At 38.5% G+C, this 17,760-nt stretch overlaps 1 protein-coding gene across 1 annotated transcript in view; it reads left to right on the top strand.

Annotated features, from left to right (window-relative positions):
* Positions 1–17,760, top strand: part of ADAMTS6 (ADAM metallopeptidase with thrombospondin type 1 motif 6) — a 146,468-nt gene that overhangs the window by 52,806 nt on the left and 75,902 nt on the right. Inside the window, exons 8-9 of the mRNA XM_072359310.1 lie at positions 522–565; positions 3,763–3,868. Coding sequence (XP_072215411.1) covers positions 522–565; positions 3,763–3,868 — 150 coding nt within the window. The remainder of the gene's footprint in view (positions 1–521; positions 566–3,762; positions 3,869–17,760) is intronic.

Genomic DNA, 17,760 nt, shown 5'->3' with positions numbered 1-17,760 from the left:
TACAGTGCCAGTTCTTAAGATTACTTCTAATGTTTGGTGTTATGATCAGAAGTTACTGTCTTGAATTAGAATCAACGTCTAAATATTAGGACTTGCAATTAATACTGTTTGTTTTGAAGTGCAAGGCTGTAGAGAATTCCAGTATGCTCAAAAAGTAGAAGTCAAGTGTTTTGAAGCAGTAGCAGTCCAGAGACATGCTTCTGTAACTCCGTAACACTGTGGTAGACTGCTTTATGGAGCTGGTGATTACAAAGATCCACTTTAACCATTTTTTTCTTGCTGGCAGGTGTCCCACTGGCCTGCAGCCAGCGGCTGCGAGTGTACTGCAGCTTGTGGTTTACGCCAGTGTAGAAAATGCCGACACCAGCTGGCTGCACATAATTAAGCTGATTGCCGTCTGACAGCTTGATCTATGATACAGATATGTGACAAATATACAAAATATTTTACAAATCTAATTCTCTGACGTATTTTATCTACTTTTTTTTTTTTTTTTTTTTTTTTTTTTTTCTCTTTAACAGATACGATATCTGCACTTATAAGAACAAACCATGTGGAACTCTGGGTAAGATCATAAACAGAATTTTCAGTTTGTCTTTGAAGTTTGTTTCCTTGCTTTATACTCAGATGTTGATTTATTGACTGAATATATTTGTTTTTAAGTTTACGTTTTCAAAATGTTGTGGTTTTATAAATGTGAACAATAGGAGGTCACCTAGATGGGTATATGCTTTGATAGGTCACTGGAAGTTTAAATTAAATGAGCTGCTGATGGACATCTCATTTTTGGCAGCTGTAATGCTGCTAAAACCTAGAAGATTACTCAAATTTATGAAGCAATAATTAGAGGAAAGAACTTGCTGTTTGTTTTTATTTAACCTCTCTCCATGAGCTATTACAAAATACAAATAGGAGACCTGAAGAACATTAAAAAAAATAAATCAAGGTAGGAAGGAAAAGGGCCTTAAGATTTACGCTATTATTCTTGAGAAGTATAGATTCCGACTTTTCCTTCCTTGAACTTGGAACAAAATAATACTGTAATGTAAACTACAGTATTAGAGAAACTCCTTAAAACCATGCTTTGGCAACAGAGAAACACATATAGCAGTCCTAGGTGCAGGGTTGTTCTCTTCATGCCTAAATTTGTCACCAAAAGTTATTTACTGTAATATAGTTATTACCTGTAGTAATGCTTCAATGCCTTAAAGATACATTATTCAAAGAATACTCTAATGTTTACGTATTTTTCAAATTTACTCAGAAGTAATTAAAGATACAATTCTAGTTTTGCTAGTTAAGATTGTGAATATTCTCATAATGAGAGTTCATAACTGTATTTGCTTTGTCTTTCCCTATAATACACTTATGGCAAAGGAAAGTAGTTTATGTGAGGAGAAAGGTATCAGAATTTTTTTGCCAATTGGAAATACAAAGTATGTTAACAGCATGATTGAGTAAAAGGCAAAATATGATTGTTAATTTCTAAATGTAATTTGTTTCCTTTGATACCTCCTTGGAGGAGACAAAACTGAAGAGACTGTCTACATTGATGCTGCAAAGTTGTCTTAGCAAGAAATAAGAGAATTTAAAAGGGAGAACATTCACTTGCAAACTGCTTGATTTTTATGTGCAATGTTTTTAATTCAGGTCTTTAGTGTACTAGTCATCTCTGTATCAGATGTAAAGGCAAATTCTTGCTCCAAAAATCAAATCATGTACGGTATCAAAGTACTGTTATGAGACCCTTGGCACTAAAACTGAGACAGTGTATTTCCATTATAAGTATTGTACTGAAGAAGAGATAAATCTCCATGGCCCTATTTTGCAAGGCCTTTAATATGCTTAAGTCCCACTGACCTCCAGTAGCTAAAGCATAAATTTAAGTTGTCTGTGAGACAGAAGTCTCAGGTCTCAAAAGGTCAGAGCAAATGTGAATCACTGGTGTTCCAGGAAGAAACAGAAGTGAAGGCTTTACAGGAGGACACACATCTATTTTCTGTCATAGTTCCTTAAAACAGGGAATCTTACGTAGAACTGAGTAGAGATAGGCCTCAGATTTCTCTGTAGCATCTATATTTCAGCAGAGAAGGCCAATTCTGTTCTTGTTTGATCTGAGCTATAGGCTGCACTCTTTACTTGATTTCTGTCACTTTCTGCAGGCATAGTGCATAATTATATGTTATTAGTGTGGTTCTATAAGTCACTAAGCAAGCATTCAGTGAAAAAATCTGAAGACAGAGATGGCTTCACCACCCCAGCGTGGCTCACTTTGCAGAGGAACATGGTTGCTGTTACAAAAGGATGAACTGAACTTCTGTCAGTGGCTAGACTTTTTTCTTCTGATTCTTCATCCTGCTCTCAGTGCTTATGCCTGCTTCAGTGATTTGATTTAGAGCAGTAGTATTGTTCTGATGGAAGTTCAACAAGCTGACATTATTGCCTTTTGCCCATGTTGGTTTGGTTATCAGAGTAGTTGCCTTGTGTGCTGACTTGATTTATTGCAGAGAAAAGCAAGTTAGAACATGTACTTCCCTGATACTCCTGTGTAAGCCTAGGAGAGATCTTAGGGTCTAAATCGTAGTGATAGCCTCTGATGTTTTTTTCCAATTGGAAGCTTTGAACAACATGTAATTTTTATGTTTGACTTATGGAGGTAAAACTCTGTCCAAAGGAGAACAACCAACACATACACATAAAGGAATGCATAGAGAAATAGCACTGAATGCCAGTGCTTTATTCTACTGACCAGCTCCTTTAGCTCCAAGTTACTGCTCATGTGGACGCAGCTAGGAAGCACTTCTTCTTCTTCTTCTGTTTTGTTTGTTTGTTTGTTTGTTTTGTTTTGTTTTTGTTTTGTGTGTGTGTGTTTTGATTTGTTTTATGTTTTTCTTTTTTTGCATAGCAAAGTCACACTGTTCCCAGTTATTTTTCTGTCACAGTGTAGTTAATTGTGCAGGTAATTTCATCAAAAGAAGGGATTACTGCTTTTTTGCAGATAAACCTAGAGAGGGAGACATAAAATAATGTGATGGTTAGGGCTTTCTCTTGTGGGTAGTGCATTTTGTCTGCAATATGTTGTGTAATATTTTATTGCTGAAGAATGTAAGAAATAATGAAGAACGATATTCTGGAAATGCCAGTGCCTTGCTTTCTTTAAATAAAGTTTTTAGAAGCACTTGTCATCTAGAAAGGTTTTAGTTCCAGAAGATAATAGAAGATATATGGAAAAGGCTTCCTTGTTCAAATGAACTTATTAACATGTCTCCCCCTTCTCTTCATTGATGCATGCAGTTTTGTTTTTATAATTTTTTAAAGTACCATATGGTGCTTCTTGTAGCTAAAAAAGTTGCTTGTATGTTTTTATGAACCCACTAAACTTAAACAGATTTCTTTAGAAAAATAATGTGGATACATTTTGCTTTCTTCAGCCTCAAGAATGTTAAAATAGAAATGCTTTCTTGAATTCCCCCTTCTGGCTCAAGTTACTAGGTGGTCCCAAGTTACCAGAAGTAAAATTTATAAATCTAACCCCTAGTCTAGACATTTTCCAGCACTGACTGCAGTTCAAAAAATATTAATGTCTAGCCGGCAAAGTGAAATTCCCCCCAGTGATTTTGCAAATGACTAGAAAGTTAACCTTTTGCCAACTGCTCCTTCTGTGCATAGAGATTATTAAAAAGAATCCAGGCATTTATAACTAGGGCTTTTAAGACTGAAACACCTTGGCATGACCCTTTGTGTCTCCTTCTGTTTATTCAGGCTTGGCCTCTGTGGCTGGAATGTGTGAGCCTGAAAGGAGCTGCAGCATTAATGAAGACATTGGCCTAGGTTCAGCTTTTACCATTGCACATGAGATTGGTCACAAGTGAGTGAGTTTAAAAAAAGAATATGTTTTAATGTATCACACTTTTACTATTAGTTTAATTATGGATATCATTTTTTCTGCATGGCTGTACCATCCCTATTCTGGTGCTCCATGTTTCTGTATAAAGTATTCATAAGTAACACTACATTTTATGAAGTATGTTTTATCAAGAGCTTTACCGTTACAACTGAAGACTTATTGTTTACCCTTTGATTTCAGATTCCATTTAATCCATGCTTTTGAGATTTGGCTCACAACTCTTCTACTGTTTCATATTTTTAATATTAGGTTTTGAAAAAATTTCTTTGTCCTATCTCTTACTGGTCTACATTTCCTTATGAAACAAAAGTGGCTATAAGGTTCCTTTTTTGCTTTTCATTATTTTGTCTTAAATACAATTAAGAATTTTTTGAATAAAACATTGATTCTATTGTCAGTATTCATATGCCCAGCCTTCTTTCATTTAAGAATGAGATATACTAAAAAAACCATAATACTATTTGTGCATTTAAAGCACTAGTTTATCACTCTGAAAAGCACTAGGTTATGAGAATGAATAAGTATGAATCTTAAATGATGTAATTGGTTGTGAAGTACTTCAGGTTCTTCTTCCTACAAGCAAGCATCAGTGGTACATTGTGATGACTCTAAAAACACTTTCTTTTATAAAGAGGTTTCCTTTTTTGGGTTGACCAATGCTGAGTTTATAGCTCATGTGTTTTTCCAATTTTTAGCTGATACAACTGCTATAAACTTAAATGCATATTGAAATGGAAGCTATCAATCTGCTGATAAAAAGCAGGATTGGAAGTAAACATTTATTTTTTCCAGCTCAGCTATCATGCAGGATAATCACTTGGCAAGTGTGATTTCATTTACATTATGTATTAAAAAACCACTGCAGTTGCACTGAAGTGGATGAATTCTGAAAATAAAAAACAACTGTATAAGTCCTAGCAAAAATAATATAACACATGTGTAATTCTTGTCATCTTCATTTTCTTTTTCCTTTATTTGTGTGAGTTGAAAAAGACAGGATAGAGGAAATTATATTTCTAACATTAAGAAACTGAAGTTCTTGTTAGTAGTGATATACAACCTTGCTATGAATTTAAGTCACACGTTCAAGAAGAAAAAAACATCCACATCTTTGTTCTAATCTGTATGACATGTAACGATGCTCTTTATGAAGGTTATTTCAGTGATACATGAAAAAAAATTAAAATATATGCAGCTCTGTTATCATTCAAAGCTATTAGGATTACAACTTTTGGTTTATAGAACATAGATTTTAATCTGAGTGGTTAAGTTTAAAATCTTTGGTGACAGATGGTAAACTGCCATGAAAATTTAAACCCTGGAATGGTCCAGGGAAAATGGTCCCATGGGAAACTCTTATTGAAAACATTGGAATCCGTCAGTGCTTATCAATTTTTATGTACTGCTTGTGAAGAGCACAGGAACAGACTATTCCAAAATGTTGGACATCATGCAGGAAAGGCAGAATAATGCTTGGCTAAGCAGGGATCTTCATGTAGAGCTTAGGTGGAAAAAGAAAGTGTATGGCCACTGGAAATAAGGTAGAATGAAATGGGAGGAATACAGAGATTCTGTCTGTCACAAGGAGAAAATTTGTGTGGTCAAAGTTCAGTTAGAGATGAAGCTAGTCCATACTGTGGAGGACACCAAAACAGTGTGTTTTAACAGCAAATGGAGGATCAGAGATAACATTTGTCCATTACTTGATGAGGTTGATCACTTAACAATTACGGTTTCAGACAAAGCAGAGAGGTGTAATGCCTTTTTCAGCCCTGTCTTCAACACCAGTGATGTGCCCTGGGATCCTCAGAGCCCCAATATATATAATTGATAATTTTAAACTCTGGCCCTGTCACCTGCTTCATTGTCTTCCTCTGAAGGCTTTCAAGGACCTTAGTATCCTTTTTATATTATGGAGCTCAGAACCACACAACATTCAGCATGAGTTGAATACAGACTGGGACATGACCTGCTGGAGAGGAGCTCTGCAGAGAAGGACCTGAGGGTCCTGGTGGACGACAGGTTGGCCATGAGCCAGCAGTGTGCCCTGTTGGCCAAAAAGGCCAATGGGATCTTGGGGGGCATTAAAAGTAGCATGGCTAGCAGGTCAGAGGAGGTGATCCTGCCCCTCTATGCTGCCCTGGTCAGGCCTCACCTGGAATAGTGTATCCAGTTCTGGGCTCCCCAGTACAAAAAAGACAGGGATCTGGAAAGAGTCCAGTAGAGGGCCATGAAGATGGACCTGGAGCATCACTCTCATGAGGAAAGGCTGAGAGTACCTGGGTCTGTTCAGCCTTGAGAAAAGAAAACTGAGAGGCAATATTATTAATGTCTGTAAATATCTTAAGTGTGGTAATCAAAGGGACAAGGTCAACCTCTTTTCAGCGGTCTGCGGGGACAGGACAAGGGGAAATGGCCACAAATAGGGGCCTAGGAAGTTCTGCTCTAATGTGCAAAGGAACTTCTTCACAGTGAGGTAGAGAGAGCACTGGAACATGCTGTCCAGGGAGGCTGTTGATTCTCCTTCTCTGGAGATATTCAAGATTAGCCTGGATGGCTACCTGTGCAGCCTGTTCTAGGGAGCCTGCTTTGCAAAGGGGTTGGACTCAATGATCTCTTCTGACCCCTGCAGTTCTGTGATTCTGTGAGGCTGTACCTGTGTTAATTGCTCAGTTGTTAATTGGGATAATTGCCTCTTTTATATTTCTTCTATCAAGTTGAATATCTTGGATCTCTTAGTGTTTTATGCAATTGTGTTTATATGGCAGAATAAATTTGGTCTACAGGACAATGTCAGGAGCTTTAAAATCTTAGCAATCAACTAACTAGGATATGGGGTTCAAAATTTTTCATGTGTAGTTGTTAATAAGATGGAGGAATGTTTCAGCAGAGTGGAATGGAAGGGGGAGACATATTATATTGCCTTGAAATGATTTGATAAAATATTCCAACTTTGATAACTTAAGCTATAATGAAACATCCATTTAGGGCATACATTTAACTTTTCAATAAATACTCCAAAATGTTGCATTAAAATATTATTTCTATTCTTTTGTGATAAATATTTCAATGACTTTCAGTTGGCACCTGAAAAATGGGTAAATGCTTAATAAAAAAAGCGGGCTTCATGAAAATACTGAAAAGGAATATATTTTCATACATCAAAGATGATTAACTTTGAAAAGTATTTTGCAGAATTATGACTACAGCAATTTGTAGTTAAAGAAATACAATGCAATACTTTCAAGTATTTAGCTGTGCAGTTATCATTTCAGTAGAGAAATATGTCTCAAATGAAACTTAACTGAAAGAGAATGTGTTAAGGGCAGGATGCTTGTAGCAAAAAAAAAAGGTTTAGAGACTTCTAAAAGTAGAAAGCAACAAAACAGTGGAGAGTGTCAGGTTTTGTCAATCTTTTCTGCTGACCCAATAGCCTTGGGGAGGAACTGATCTCTCCTGAAGGCCCCTCACACAGCTGAACAAATGGATGAAAGAAATGAATGTTAGGGAGGGATCTGTAGGACCTGACAATGCACAGCTAAATGGATAAAGTATTAGGTTGAAAAGAGTTGGTATTACCACATCCTCTATTCAAATTATGCCAGTACTACATCTGATGCCAACGGCAGAGTTAACAGTACCTCTACTTTATGCAGCTTGGCAAGAATCTGGTTTGGGATTGTTGTAGATGCTTTTGTTTAAGGCAGAAAGAAATGAACCAAACCCTACTTCAAGCTATCTCACTGGAGAGAAGACAGCACTACTTTTATTTTGGACTAGAACACTTTGAAGGCTGCTGGCATAAAATTTTATGCAGTATCTTCACAGTGGTTATCAAAGTGATTCTCCAGATATATTGTGTCAATAGCTAACTGATGGGCAGAGTTGAGTATATTATCTGAAGCTTGAAAGTAATGATGTCCATGTCATGGGTTTATGTTTTTTGTTGTCGGTATTCTGCATCAAAACATTATGTATTGCACTGGGAGTTAAAGACTTAATGCTCCAGATCCATGGATTGTTGGTATTTCTGGGTACCTGGTTCTCAGAAGAGAACTACATAACCCAGAAGACATTCACTGTTTGGTTTTCGTTCTCCATTTAGAGGGAAAGATAAAACTGCTCACGTGTCATGAGACTGCCTCTTCTTTTACTGCTTGTCTCTGCGTTTGGTGCTCCCTAACCATCTAACCTTCAGGTTTTTAACCTTAAGGCCTTTGGTTTTGGATGTTCTCTCTCTTTCATTTATTTGATTTATTAGCTTAAATTCCAATTCTATTGTACTATACTGTGTTGCATTCATTATGGAATGGCCTGGGTTGAAAAGGACCTCAAAGATCATCTAGTTTCAACCCCCCTGCCACAGGCAGGGTTGCTAACCACCAGACCAGGCCGCCCAGAGCCACATCCAGCCTGGCCTTGAATGCCTCCAGGGATGGGGCATCTACAACCTCCTTGGGCAACCTGTTCCAGTGCGTCACCACCCTCTGGGTGAAAAACTTCCTCCTAATATCTAACCTAAACTACTTCTGTCTCAGTTTAAAACCATTCCCCCTTGTCCTGTCACTATCAACCCATGTAAACAGTTGTTCCCCCTCCTGTTTATATGCTGCCTTCTAGTACTGGAAGATCACAATGTGGTCTCCCTGGAGCCTTCTCTTTTCCAAGCTAAACAAGCCCAGTTCTCTCAACCTTTATTCATAGTAGAGGTGCCCCAGCCCTCAGATCTTAGTGGCCCTTCTCTGGACCTGTTACAAGAGCTCTGCATCTTTCTTGTACAGAGAGCCCCAGGCCTGAACACAGTACTGCACATGGTGCCTCACCAGAGCTAAGGGGGAGGAGGCAATCACCTCCCTCTTCCTGCTGGCCACCTTTTTTTAATGCAGACCAGAACACAGTTGGCCTCCCAGGCTGCAGGGTCACAGAACTCAACTAGAGTTGAAGCTGGAGGTCACCAAAAGGAATGCTGATATATTTTAAGAATCAAAGGAGGACTAGAGATGACACTGGTCTATTAGTTGGTGAATCACTTCAAAATATGGTCTGTGGGAATATTAAGTTCTCAGCCAACTTGGAACTCGTGAGAGATTTGCTGCTGCAGCTGGAAGAGTGTAAGTCTATGGGGCTCAATGGGATTCATCCTGGGTTACTTCAAGATCTTTCAGATGTCCTTGCAAGACTTCTCTCAAGTAGTTTTCAACAATCTTGGCAATCTGGAGAGCCGAGTGAACTGGAAGCTGACAAACGTTGCAATTTTTGAGCAGGGCAAGAAAGAAGATGTTGTTTGTTGAAGGCCTGTCAGTCTCACTGTAGTGCCTAGTGAAATTAGGGATTTACTCTAGGACTCTAGGATTTACTGGAAAGCACCTAAAAGATTGTGCAGTCTTTGATTGCAGCCAGCATGGGTTTGTTACAACCTGTGGGTTCATGTTTAACAAACATAATCTCATTTTATGACAGTGTTAACTAGTTGTCTAAGGGAAGCCAGTTGACATCATCTTTCTGGATTTTGGCAAAGCTTTGAATACTTTTTCTCACAGTATTCCTCTGAACAAGAGATCCAGCCTACAGCTAGACAAAAGCATAGTGCAATGAGTGAACAGCTGACAGAAAAGTCAGACACTTCAGGGAGTGACCTGGATGCAGGATCTGAACTTATGCTAAGTTTGTGGGTGACATTAACTTGTGAGAAGTTGTCATCTCCCTTGAGAATGAAGAGGCTTTGCAGAGAGATCTTGACAAAACAGAAGTCTGGGTCATCAGTAATGGCATGAAGTTTAGCAAGGGCAGGTGCTGGATTCTGCACTGGGTACAGGCCAAGCCTGAATAGATCTGTACAGACAAAGGGATGAGATACTGGAGAACAGTCCTGCAGAGAGAGATCTGGAGTTCTGGTTGATGACAGGTTGAGTGTGAGCCAGCAGTGTGAGCCCAGGCATCCCAAAGGGCCAGCTGTACCCTGGAGTGCACCCAGGCGTTGTCTTGCTCTGGTCTGCACCATATGATCTCACTTCCAGCATTGGGTGGGTTATAAAAGGAGGACATGAAGCTGCTTTGAACACCACAATATAAGGAGGATGTAAAGCTACTAGAGCTGGGTGTGTTCAGTGCAGAGCAGAGGAGCTGAGGGGAGGCCTGATGGTGGCTGCAGCTCCTCACAGGGAGTGGAGGGCAGCGCTGAGCTTTGCTGTGTGGCAGCGACAAGGCCTGAGGGAACGGCATGGAGCTGTGCCAGGGGAGGGCAGCTGGGGGCTGGGGGCAGGGGCTGCACCAGAGGATGGTGAGGCTGTGGAACATGCCCCTTAGGGCAATGGTGATGGTACCAAGCTTCTGAAGCTCACAAGGTGTTTGAAGAACATTCTTGGATGTAGGGATTGGATTTTGGATAGTCCTCTGTGCACACAGGAGTTAGACTCCTATGAGCCTTGTAGGTCCTTTCCAACTCAGAATATTCAGTGATTTTATGACTTTGATTAGCATTTGAGAAAAATGGTATTCCTGTAGTATATGTCCATTGATCTTAGGCTTTTTATTAACCATCTTTGCTTGCTACACTCAGCAGTTCTTATCCAGAAGTTGTTTTGAAATTTTGAAATCTCAGCTCTTTAAGGCTTTCACCTTATACTCTAGCATATGTGACTTGTCAAATGCTGCTCTGACAAATCATATTAACTAGATTTTATCTGATACAGAAATAATGAAGAAAATTGCACTGTATACATGGGGTTAAAAACAGACATGTCATGTAGATATCATCAGTAGAAGCTGGGAAAAATACGTGGTTAAAAAATCTTAATGGTTTGTAATATTTTCTGCAATCCAAACATAAAATCCTATTCATATGTAATGTGGGTAAATCTCTGTGAAGGAAGTTTTAATTCCTTTTGACTTTCTTCTTCCATAAGTGCATGTTATTAATGTGTATACTTACTTATGTTTGTAAAATAGAGTTTTCAAGGAGCACTGAAAACTTTATTTTGCTGCACCAAAATGATTGTTTTTCTTTTCAAACATATGATGAAAATATGAAAGAATGATGAAAATGATGGAAGATGAAAATTAGAACCATTTACATGATTTGTCTATGCTAAATATATAAGAAAGATGGAGAAAGAGTTTTTACTGGGCCTAGAAGTGACAGAACAAAGAGCAATGGTTTTAAACAGGAAGGAGGTAGATTTGATTAGATATAAGGAAGATGTTTTTTGCTATGAGGATGGTAAGCACTGGAACAAATGGCCAAAGCAGTGGATGTCCTCTCCCTCAAATTCTTCAAGGATGACACAGGAGGGGTCTTTGGGCAACCTGTTATAGTGGAAGGTGTCCCTGCCTATGGCCAAGGGGTTGGACTAGAAAATCTTTAATGGTCACTTACAGCCCAAACCATTCTATGATTCTGTGACTCCTTGAAGCTCTTAGTTTATCCATTCATACTTTCTTTGTATCATAGCATAATAAAGGTAACTAATTTACCCTTGTACCGATCCTAGTATCTTGCATTTGAACAGACAATACTATCCAGAAAAGTCATGGAGATTTAATGAGACTGAGAATGTGAGAGTGATTATTATGGCTATTCATACTTTCTATTAAACATTTATATGGAATTTTAAAAGTGTTTTGTTGTTGTTGTTGTTGTTGTTGGTTTTTTTTTTTTTTTTTTTTTTTTTTTGGCTTCTTTAAAATTTGTAGTTTATGTGTGTTTATATATCCTAGGTTTTGTGCAGTTGAACTGTATGTAGTTGAGGCTCAAAATGAACTGCTTTTACAGAAGGTATCTATAACACTGTAATTAACTTGAGAGCATAAAGAATGGTATTGAGTTTTATGGTATTTATCCCTATGTATAGTTCTTAGAATAGCTTTATATTGCTGCTAATACTGCTGTTAATCAGATAAAATCCAGAATTTTAAAAGCCAGGAAGAAAATTGGAAAGGCAAAAGCTCAGCTTGAATTCAACTTGGCTGTTGGTGTAAAAGAGACCAAAAAAACTTTTTACCAAATGTATGAGCAGTAAGAGGAGGGCTAAGGAGAATCTCTATCCTTTAGTGGATGCAATGGGAAATGTGACCACTGAGGATAAGGAAAAGACTCATGTTCTCAGTGCCTTCTTTATGGAATCATAGAATTACCCAGGCTGGAAAAGACCTTGAAGATCATCAAGTCCAACTGCAGCCTAACCAGTACCCTAACTCTAACAACCCCCTGCTAAATCATATCCCTGAGCACCACATCCAAGCGGCTCTTAAACACATCCAGGGATGGCGATTCAACCACCTCCCTGGGGATCCTATTCCAGTACCTAACTACCCTTTCTGTAAAGAAGTTCTTCCTAATATCCAACCTAAACTTGCCCTGATGCAACTTGAGGCCATTTCCCCTCGTCCTGTCACATGTCACCAGTGAGAAGAGACTTGCCGTACTCTCACTGTAAGAACCTTTCAGGTACTGAAAGAGGGTGATAAGGTCTCCCCTCAGCCTTATTTTCCCCAGGCTAAACAGCCCCAGCTTCCTTAACTTCTCCTTGTAGGGCTGATTCTCCAAGCCCTTCACGAGCCTCATTGCCCTTCTCTGGACCTGCTCCAGCACCTCCATGTCTTTCTTGTGCTGAGGTGCCCAAAACTGAACACAGTACTCGAGGTGAGGCCTCACCAATGCTGAGTACAGGGGCAGGATGACTTCCTTAGTCCTGCTCACCACACCATTCCTGATACAAGCCAGGATGCCATTGGCCCTCTTGGCCACCTGGGCACACTGCTGGCTCATATTCAGCCAACTGAATATTCAGCCAACTGACCAAGGTCCCTTTCTGTCTGGGAGCTTTCCAGCCACACCTCCCCAAGCCTGTAGAGTTGCCTGGGGTTGTTGTGACCAAAATGCAGGACCCAACACTTGGCCCTATTGAAACTCATTCCGTTCACCTTGGCCCATTGATCAAGTCTATCCAGGTCCCTCTGTAGTACCCTTCTCCCCTCAGGCAGATCAACACTCCCTCCCAGCTTGGTGTCATCTGCGAACTTACTGAGGGTAAGTTTGGTAACATCTGTCTTTGAAAGACAGACCAGTTATCCTTGGATTCTCTACCCCTTGACTTGGAAATCTGGGATGGGGAGCAGAATGAAACCCCACACCATTTATGTGGAAACATCTGGAGACCAATTATTTTACCTGGGATACAGTGGAATATGCTGAGGGAGCTGTTGGAGGTGATTGCCAAGCCACTTTCCATCATTTGACAGCATTCTTGGTCAAATGGAGAGGTTGTAGAATATTGGATGCTTTCCTATGTGACTTCCATCAACAAGAAGGGTTGTAAGGAGGATCTGGAGAACTACAGGCCTGTTGGCTTGACAGTGCCAGTAAAGGTATTGAGCAGATCATGTTGAGTGAGATCATGTGGCATGTGTAGGACAACCAGGGGATCAGGCCCAGCTGGCACAGATTCATGGAAGGCAGATCCTTCTTGACCAACCTGATCTGCACAGTGGATGTGGGAAAGGCTGTTGACATATTCTGCCTTCAGTTCAGCATTGCTCTTGACATTGCCTCCCACTGTATTCTCAGAAAACTGGCAGCCCATGGCTTGGACAGGTATTCTCTTCACTGTGTAAAGAACTGTCTGGATGGTCAGGCCTGGCCCAGAGAATGGAGTTATATCCAGCTGGTGACCAATAAAGAGTGGTGTTCTCCAGGGGTCGTTGCTGAACCTGTCCTGTTCAGAATCTTTATTGATGACCTGGATGAGGAGATTGAGTGTACCCTCAGTAAGTCTGCAAATGACACCAAGGTGAGAGAAAGTGTTGATCTTTTTGGGGTAGGAAGGCCCTACAGAGGGACCTGGACAGGCAGGGAAGCTGGGCTAAGTCCAATGGGATGAGGTTCAACAAGATCAAGAGCTGGGTCCTGCACTTTGGTTACAAGCAACACTGCAGGCTTTGGGCAGATTGTCTGGAAGACTCTGTAGAGGAAAACAGACCTGAGGGTACTGGTTGATGCTGGGCTGAATTTGAATCAGCAGTGTGCCCAGATGGCCAAGAAGGCCAGTGGCATCCTGGCTTATATCAGAAATAGTGTTGCCAGCAGGAATGGAAAAGTGATCATCCCCCTGTACTCACCACTGGTGAGGCTGCACCTTGAGTATGGTGTTAGTTTTTGGGCCCCTCACTGCAAGAAAGACATTGAGGCCCTTGGCATTGAGGGGTATGTCCAAAGAAAAGCAACAACTCTGGTAATGATTCTAGAGCACAAGTCTTAGGAGGAAAGAATGAGGGAACTGGGATGGTTTTATCTCAGGAGAGATCTTATAGCAAGTACAACTCCCTACAACAAAGAGATAATAAATTGACCTAACTAGCCACTTAAACCCAGATATTTTTTCTTTCATCTTTTCAGTTGAATATTATCTTCTGTCTACCTTTTTATATTACAAATATGGAAGAATACATTTGCCATTAAAAATCCTGATTGGGATCTTCATTTTAATTATGTTTTGTGCATTTAAAGAAAATGTCGTAAACGTGAGTCTACAAGAACGATTCTCATTTCTGTAATATGTTTACATTTAAATATGAAAAAGGTTTTGTCTAAATGAATGATTCTATGATTCTAAATACGTTGAAAATATTGTTTGAAGTATAGAATAATAAGATCGTGTCCTACATTAAAGCATTTTATCAGGAAAAGGAATGTAATAACATTTAACAGACCTCTGCAAAAGTATAGGAAGAATAAATTGGGAGTGAAAAGGAAGTTAATAGTAACCTTCAGGGCATCATGAATTTCAAAAGGAAATCTGAGCTCAGAATTTTGCTTCCTGATTAGAGGCAATGCTTTCCATTTTGACCTATAGTGTAGAAATCTATTACGTTCATACTTCACCTTTGCATAGCACACAGACATTATTTAATGTTACTCTTGTGGCATGAAAACTGGATAGCCAAGGCTGTGTAAACCAGGAAGAAATATTTTTGCTTTACTTTTTCTATTATTTCTATAGAAGCCTGCCATTTCTCCCTGTTGCTGCCTTTTTTTTTTTTTCTTTTTTCCCAGTGAAATGGCTTTTTTTTTTTTTTTTTTTTTTAAGTTGCATATTTTGTTTAATACTATATTATGTGAATGTATCAAGGTTGTAACTGTTTGATCATCAGAGAAAAGTCAAAGAGAAAGATTATATTTAGGAAACAAATGGGAAAACAGTTATTCTAGAAACATACTAAAATCGTGTTTAATTTCATGGCACATATGCTTGTTATAAGGCTACTATTGTTTGGTCAGTATGCTCCACAATTTGCAGGGAAATAATGTATTTAACTAAAGTTGAAACTGGAAATTCTACGTAAAGTCAGAGTAAAGGATTGGGGTGTCCCAAACCTTATAATGATCTCCAAAACCAGAAAATCATCAGTTAAGGCTAAACTCCACCTTAAGACACGCAAATAAAAAGAGAAATAACTAATCTTGAGCCCTTCCTTGAGTGGAAAAATGCAGTATCAGTTAGTTTCAACAAATCCGTAGCTGTAATCCCAAATGGAAATAAGCCAATTTTCAGTACTTGTTTATTCTCTTTTCTTATGTCATTTAAGGGTTAGCTGTGATTTGCATACAGTTAGGAAGCAATAACCAATACTTCACTAACACTGGCTAGAAATTTATCTAGGTCTTCTACAGTGAAATAGGAGAACTTTCTGTTGTGACATGGTAGGAAGGATATGATAAAAATAAAAAACTGCTAGCCTTCTACTGCTATAAAAGCAGACTTCCTCTGTATCAATTTACATTATTTTGCTGTTAATAGATAGGTATGAGCATAATTAACAAAATGACTATATATCCACACAGGAATTGCTGTATGGGTTTTATGTATTATATTAGCTCTGATATTGTAGGAAACAAACTATTTTATTCTCTAATAGTAGATTCTGTCCGAATTCATGCTCATTCATTGAACAAAATTATACTAAAACATTCTAGTTTTCTTTTTCCTCCCTGCACATGTTCTGATGTGAAAAGGTCATTAAAGAGTGTAGTAATGTTAGATGAGTAAAGCTTACTGTTAATGTTCTTTTTAGTGTAGATTCTATGTAGTTAGTCAAAGCTGTGTGAATACAGTACTTCTAAGTAGATGAAATGTAAGGTTTCTGAAGATTTAAATGACATCTGTGTTATGATTACCGGAGCAACAATCTAACAATAAAATGGATGTAAAATTTATGAGAAAGTTGCTATGTCTTACCTAAGTAGATAAGCATTTCTTACAAGTAAATTACAATCTGTTCTTTCTATCTTTTATCTACTACAAGACTTGTTCAGGCTTGCCTTTGATCTTTTCATTGTAGGTGTAGCGATTTACTGCTAGAAATCTTGAAAGTATACTTCACTGGTGCACATTTTTCACTCTTCCCTGCCCCTTGCTTTGTTCTCCTTAAAAGCTGTGTGAGTAGTGTATTAGTACACTAATTAGTGTACTGACTCAGTCAAGTAAGGTCTAGTGATGCAACTGTTACAAGGGACTTAGCTTAAAGTTGCCTCATTTCACTCTCCTATATGTTTATTTTGTCATTCCTAGGTGAAATAAGTTAGTGCAATGAAACTTCCTAAGGTTAGATTTTCTTTTTCTCTCATGAAAAGAATGATTTATTTTCCTGAAGGGCTATATGTAGTTACAGAGCTGTAATTCAGCTTGTGATAGTGAGCAGGAAAATGAAGAGCTTGATATTACAATATTTATTTTACTTTCATTCTTATAAATTCATTGTGTCACCTGACTCTTGAAGTTTCTCAGGTACTTTTTTTCTTGCATTGTTAAACATGTGACAAAGCCAAGTATGAGGCACTGGTTTAAAAGAATTAGGCCAGATTCTCCCACATGTACTGTAACTCATTAATCTGTGATCATTTAATGAAAATTAATGAAATAATAAACTACTACAAATATTGTATTGTAGTTAGAGGAAATAAACATTAGATATCTCTGCAGCTCTCAATGTTCCAAGCTGTGAATTGGCTTGGCATGCAGATCTGTAATATTAGTTTTGGAAAGCAGAAGTAATAGAGTGCTAACAAGTCGGAAAAAAAAGACATTTTACCTGAGTAGCACATTTCAGTTAATTGTAGTGCTGCAAAAGTACATGGTACATGATGTAAACCTCTGTAAGCAGTACTAAGATTGATTTGGATCTGCCTCCTCTGAATCTTATGTGTTTGGATAATAAATCAAGGCAGAAGCATCCTGGCTGTCTCACAAAAATAACTTCAGTCAATTCAGACTCATCAGCAGTAAGTGTTTTTGGCAGCTCTAACCATCAGAATTTAAAGCAACCCAACAAGCCAGTGACCTCACCTTAAATAGAGATGAAATTGTATGAACCTGTTGTATTGTTCCTTTACAATGTAAAGGAAGGGATTGCAAGAAGTTTACATTCTCATCCTGTCCTCTGCTTTTACTCCAGGGTTTTTGTTTATCTGTTACTGTTTTATTCAATGCAGCTGAGACCAGTTATCTCCCCTGTGATTTCTGAGGTCAGATCATAGGTTAGATATGTATTACAAATAATCCTCTGAGATAATTTTTTCAGATATAAGTTAAAACATTGCCAAGAAAAGAAGAAGCTGTTCCATTGCAGATGTTAATAAATGAAACAGAAACAGAGCACTATATATGCTGCTTACTTGGAATTTCTGAGAAGTATACAAGAAACGAAAAAAATATTGGAGAGTTTCAGCTGTGATTTTAAAACTCATAGTGCTACTGCTTTGCATAGTTCCTATATGTTGTGAAAGCTTCTGAGAAAAGAGTGGACATAATGTTATTTAAAAAACAAAACAAAACAAAAATAACCAGGGTGATTCAGAG

This window comes from Excalfactoria chinensis, chromosome Z (assembly GCF_039878825.1).
Source record: "Excalfactoria chinensis isolate bCotChi1 chromosome Z, bCotChi1.hap2, whole genome shotgun sequence".
Taxonomy (NCBI): Eukaryota; Metazoa; Chordata; class Aves; order Galliformes; family Phasianidae; genus Excalfactoria; species Excalfactoria chinensis.
The sequence above is the reverse complement of the archived record's forward strand: the minus strand, read 5'-3'. Positions and strand labels throughout refer to the sequence as shown.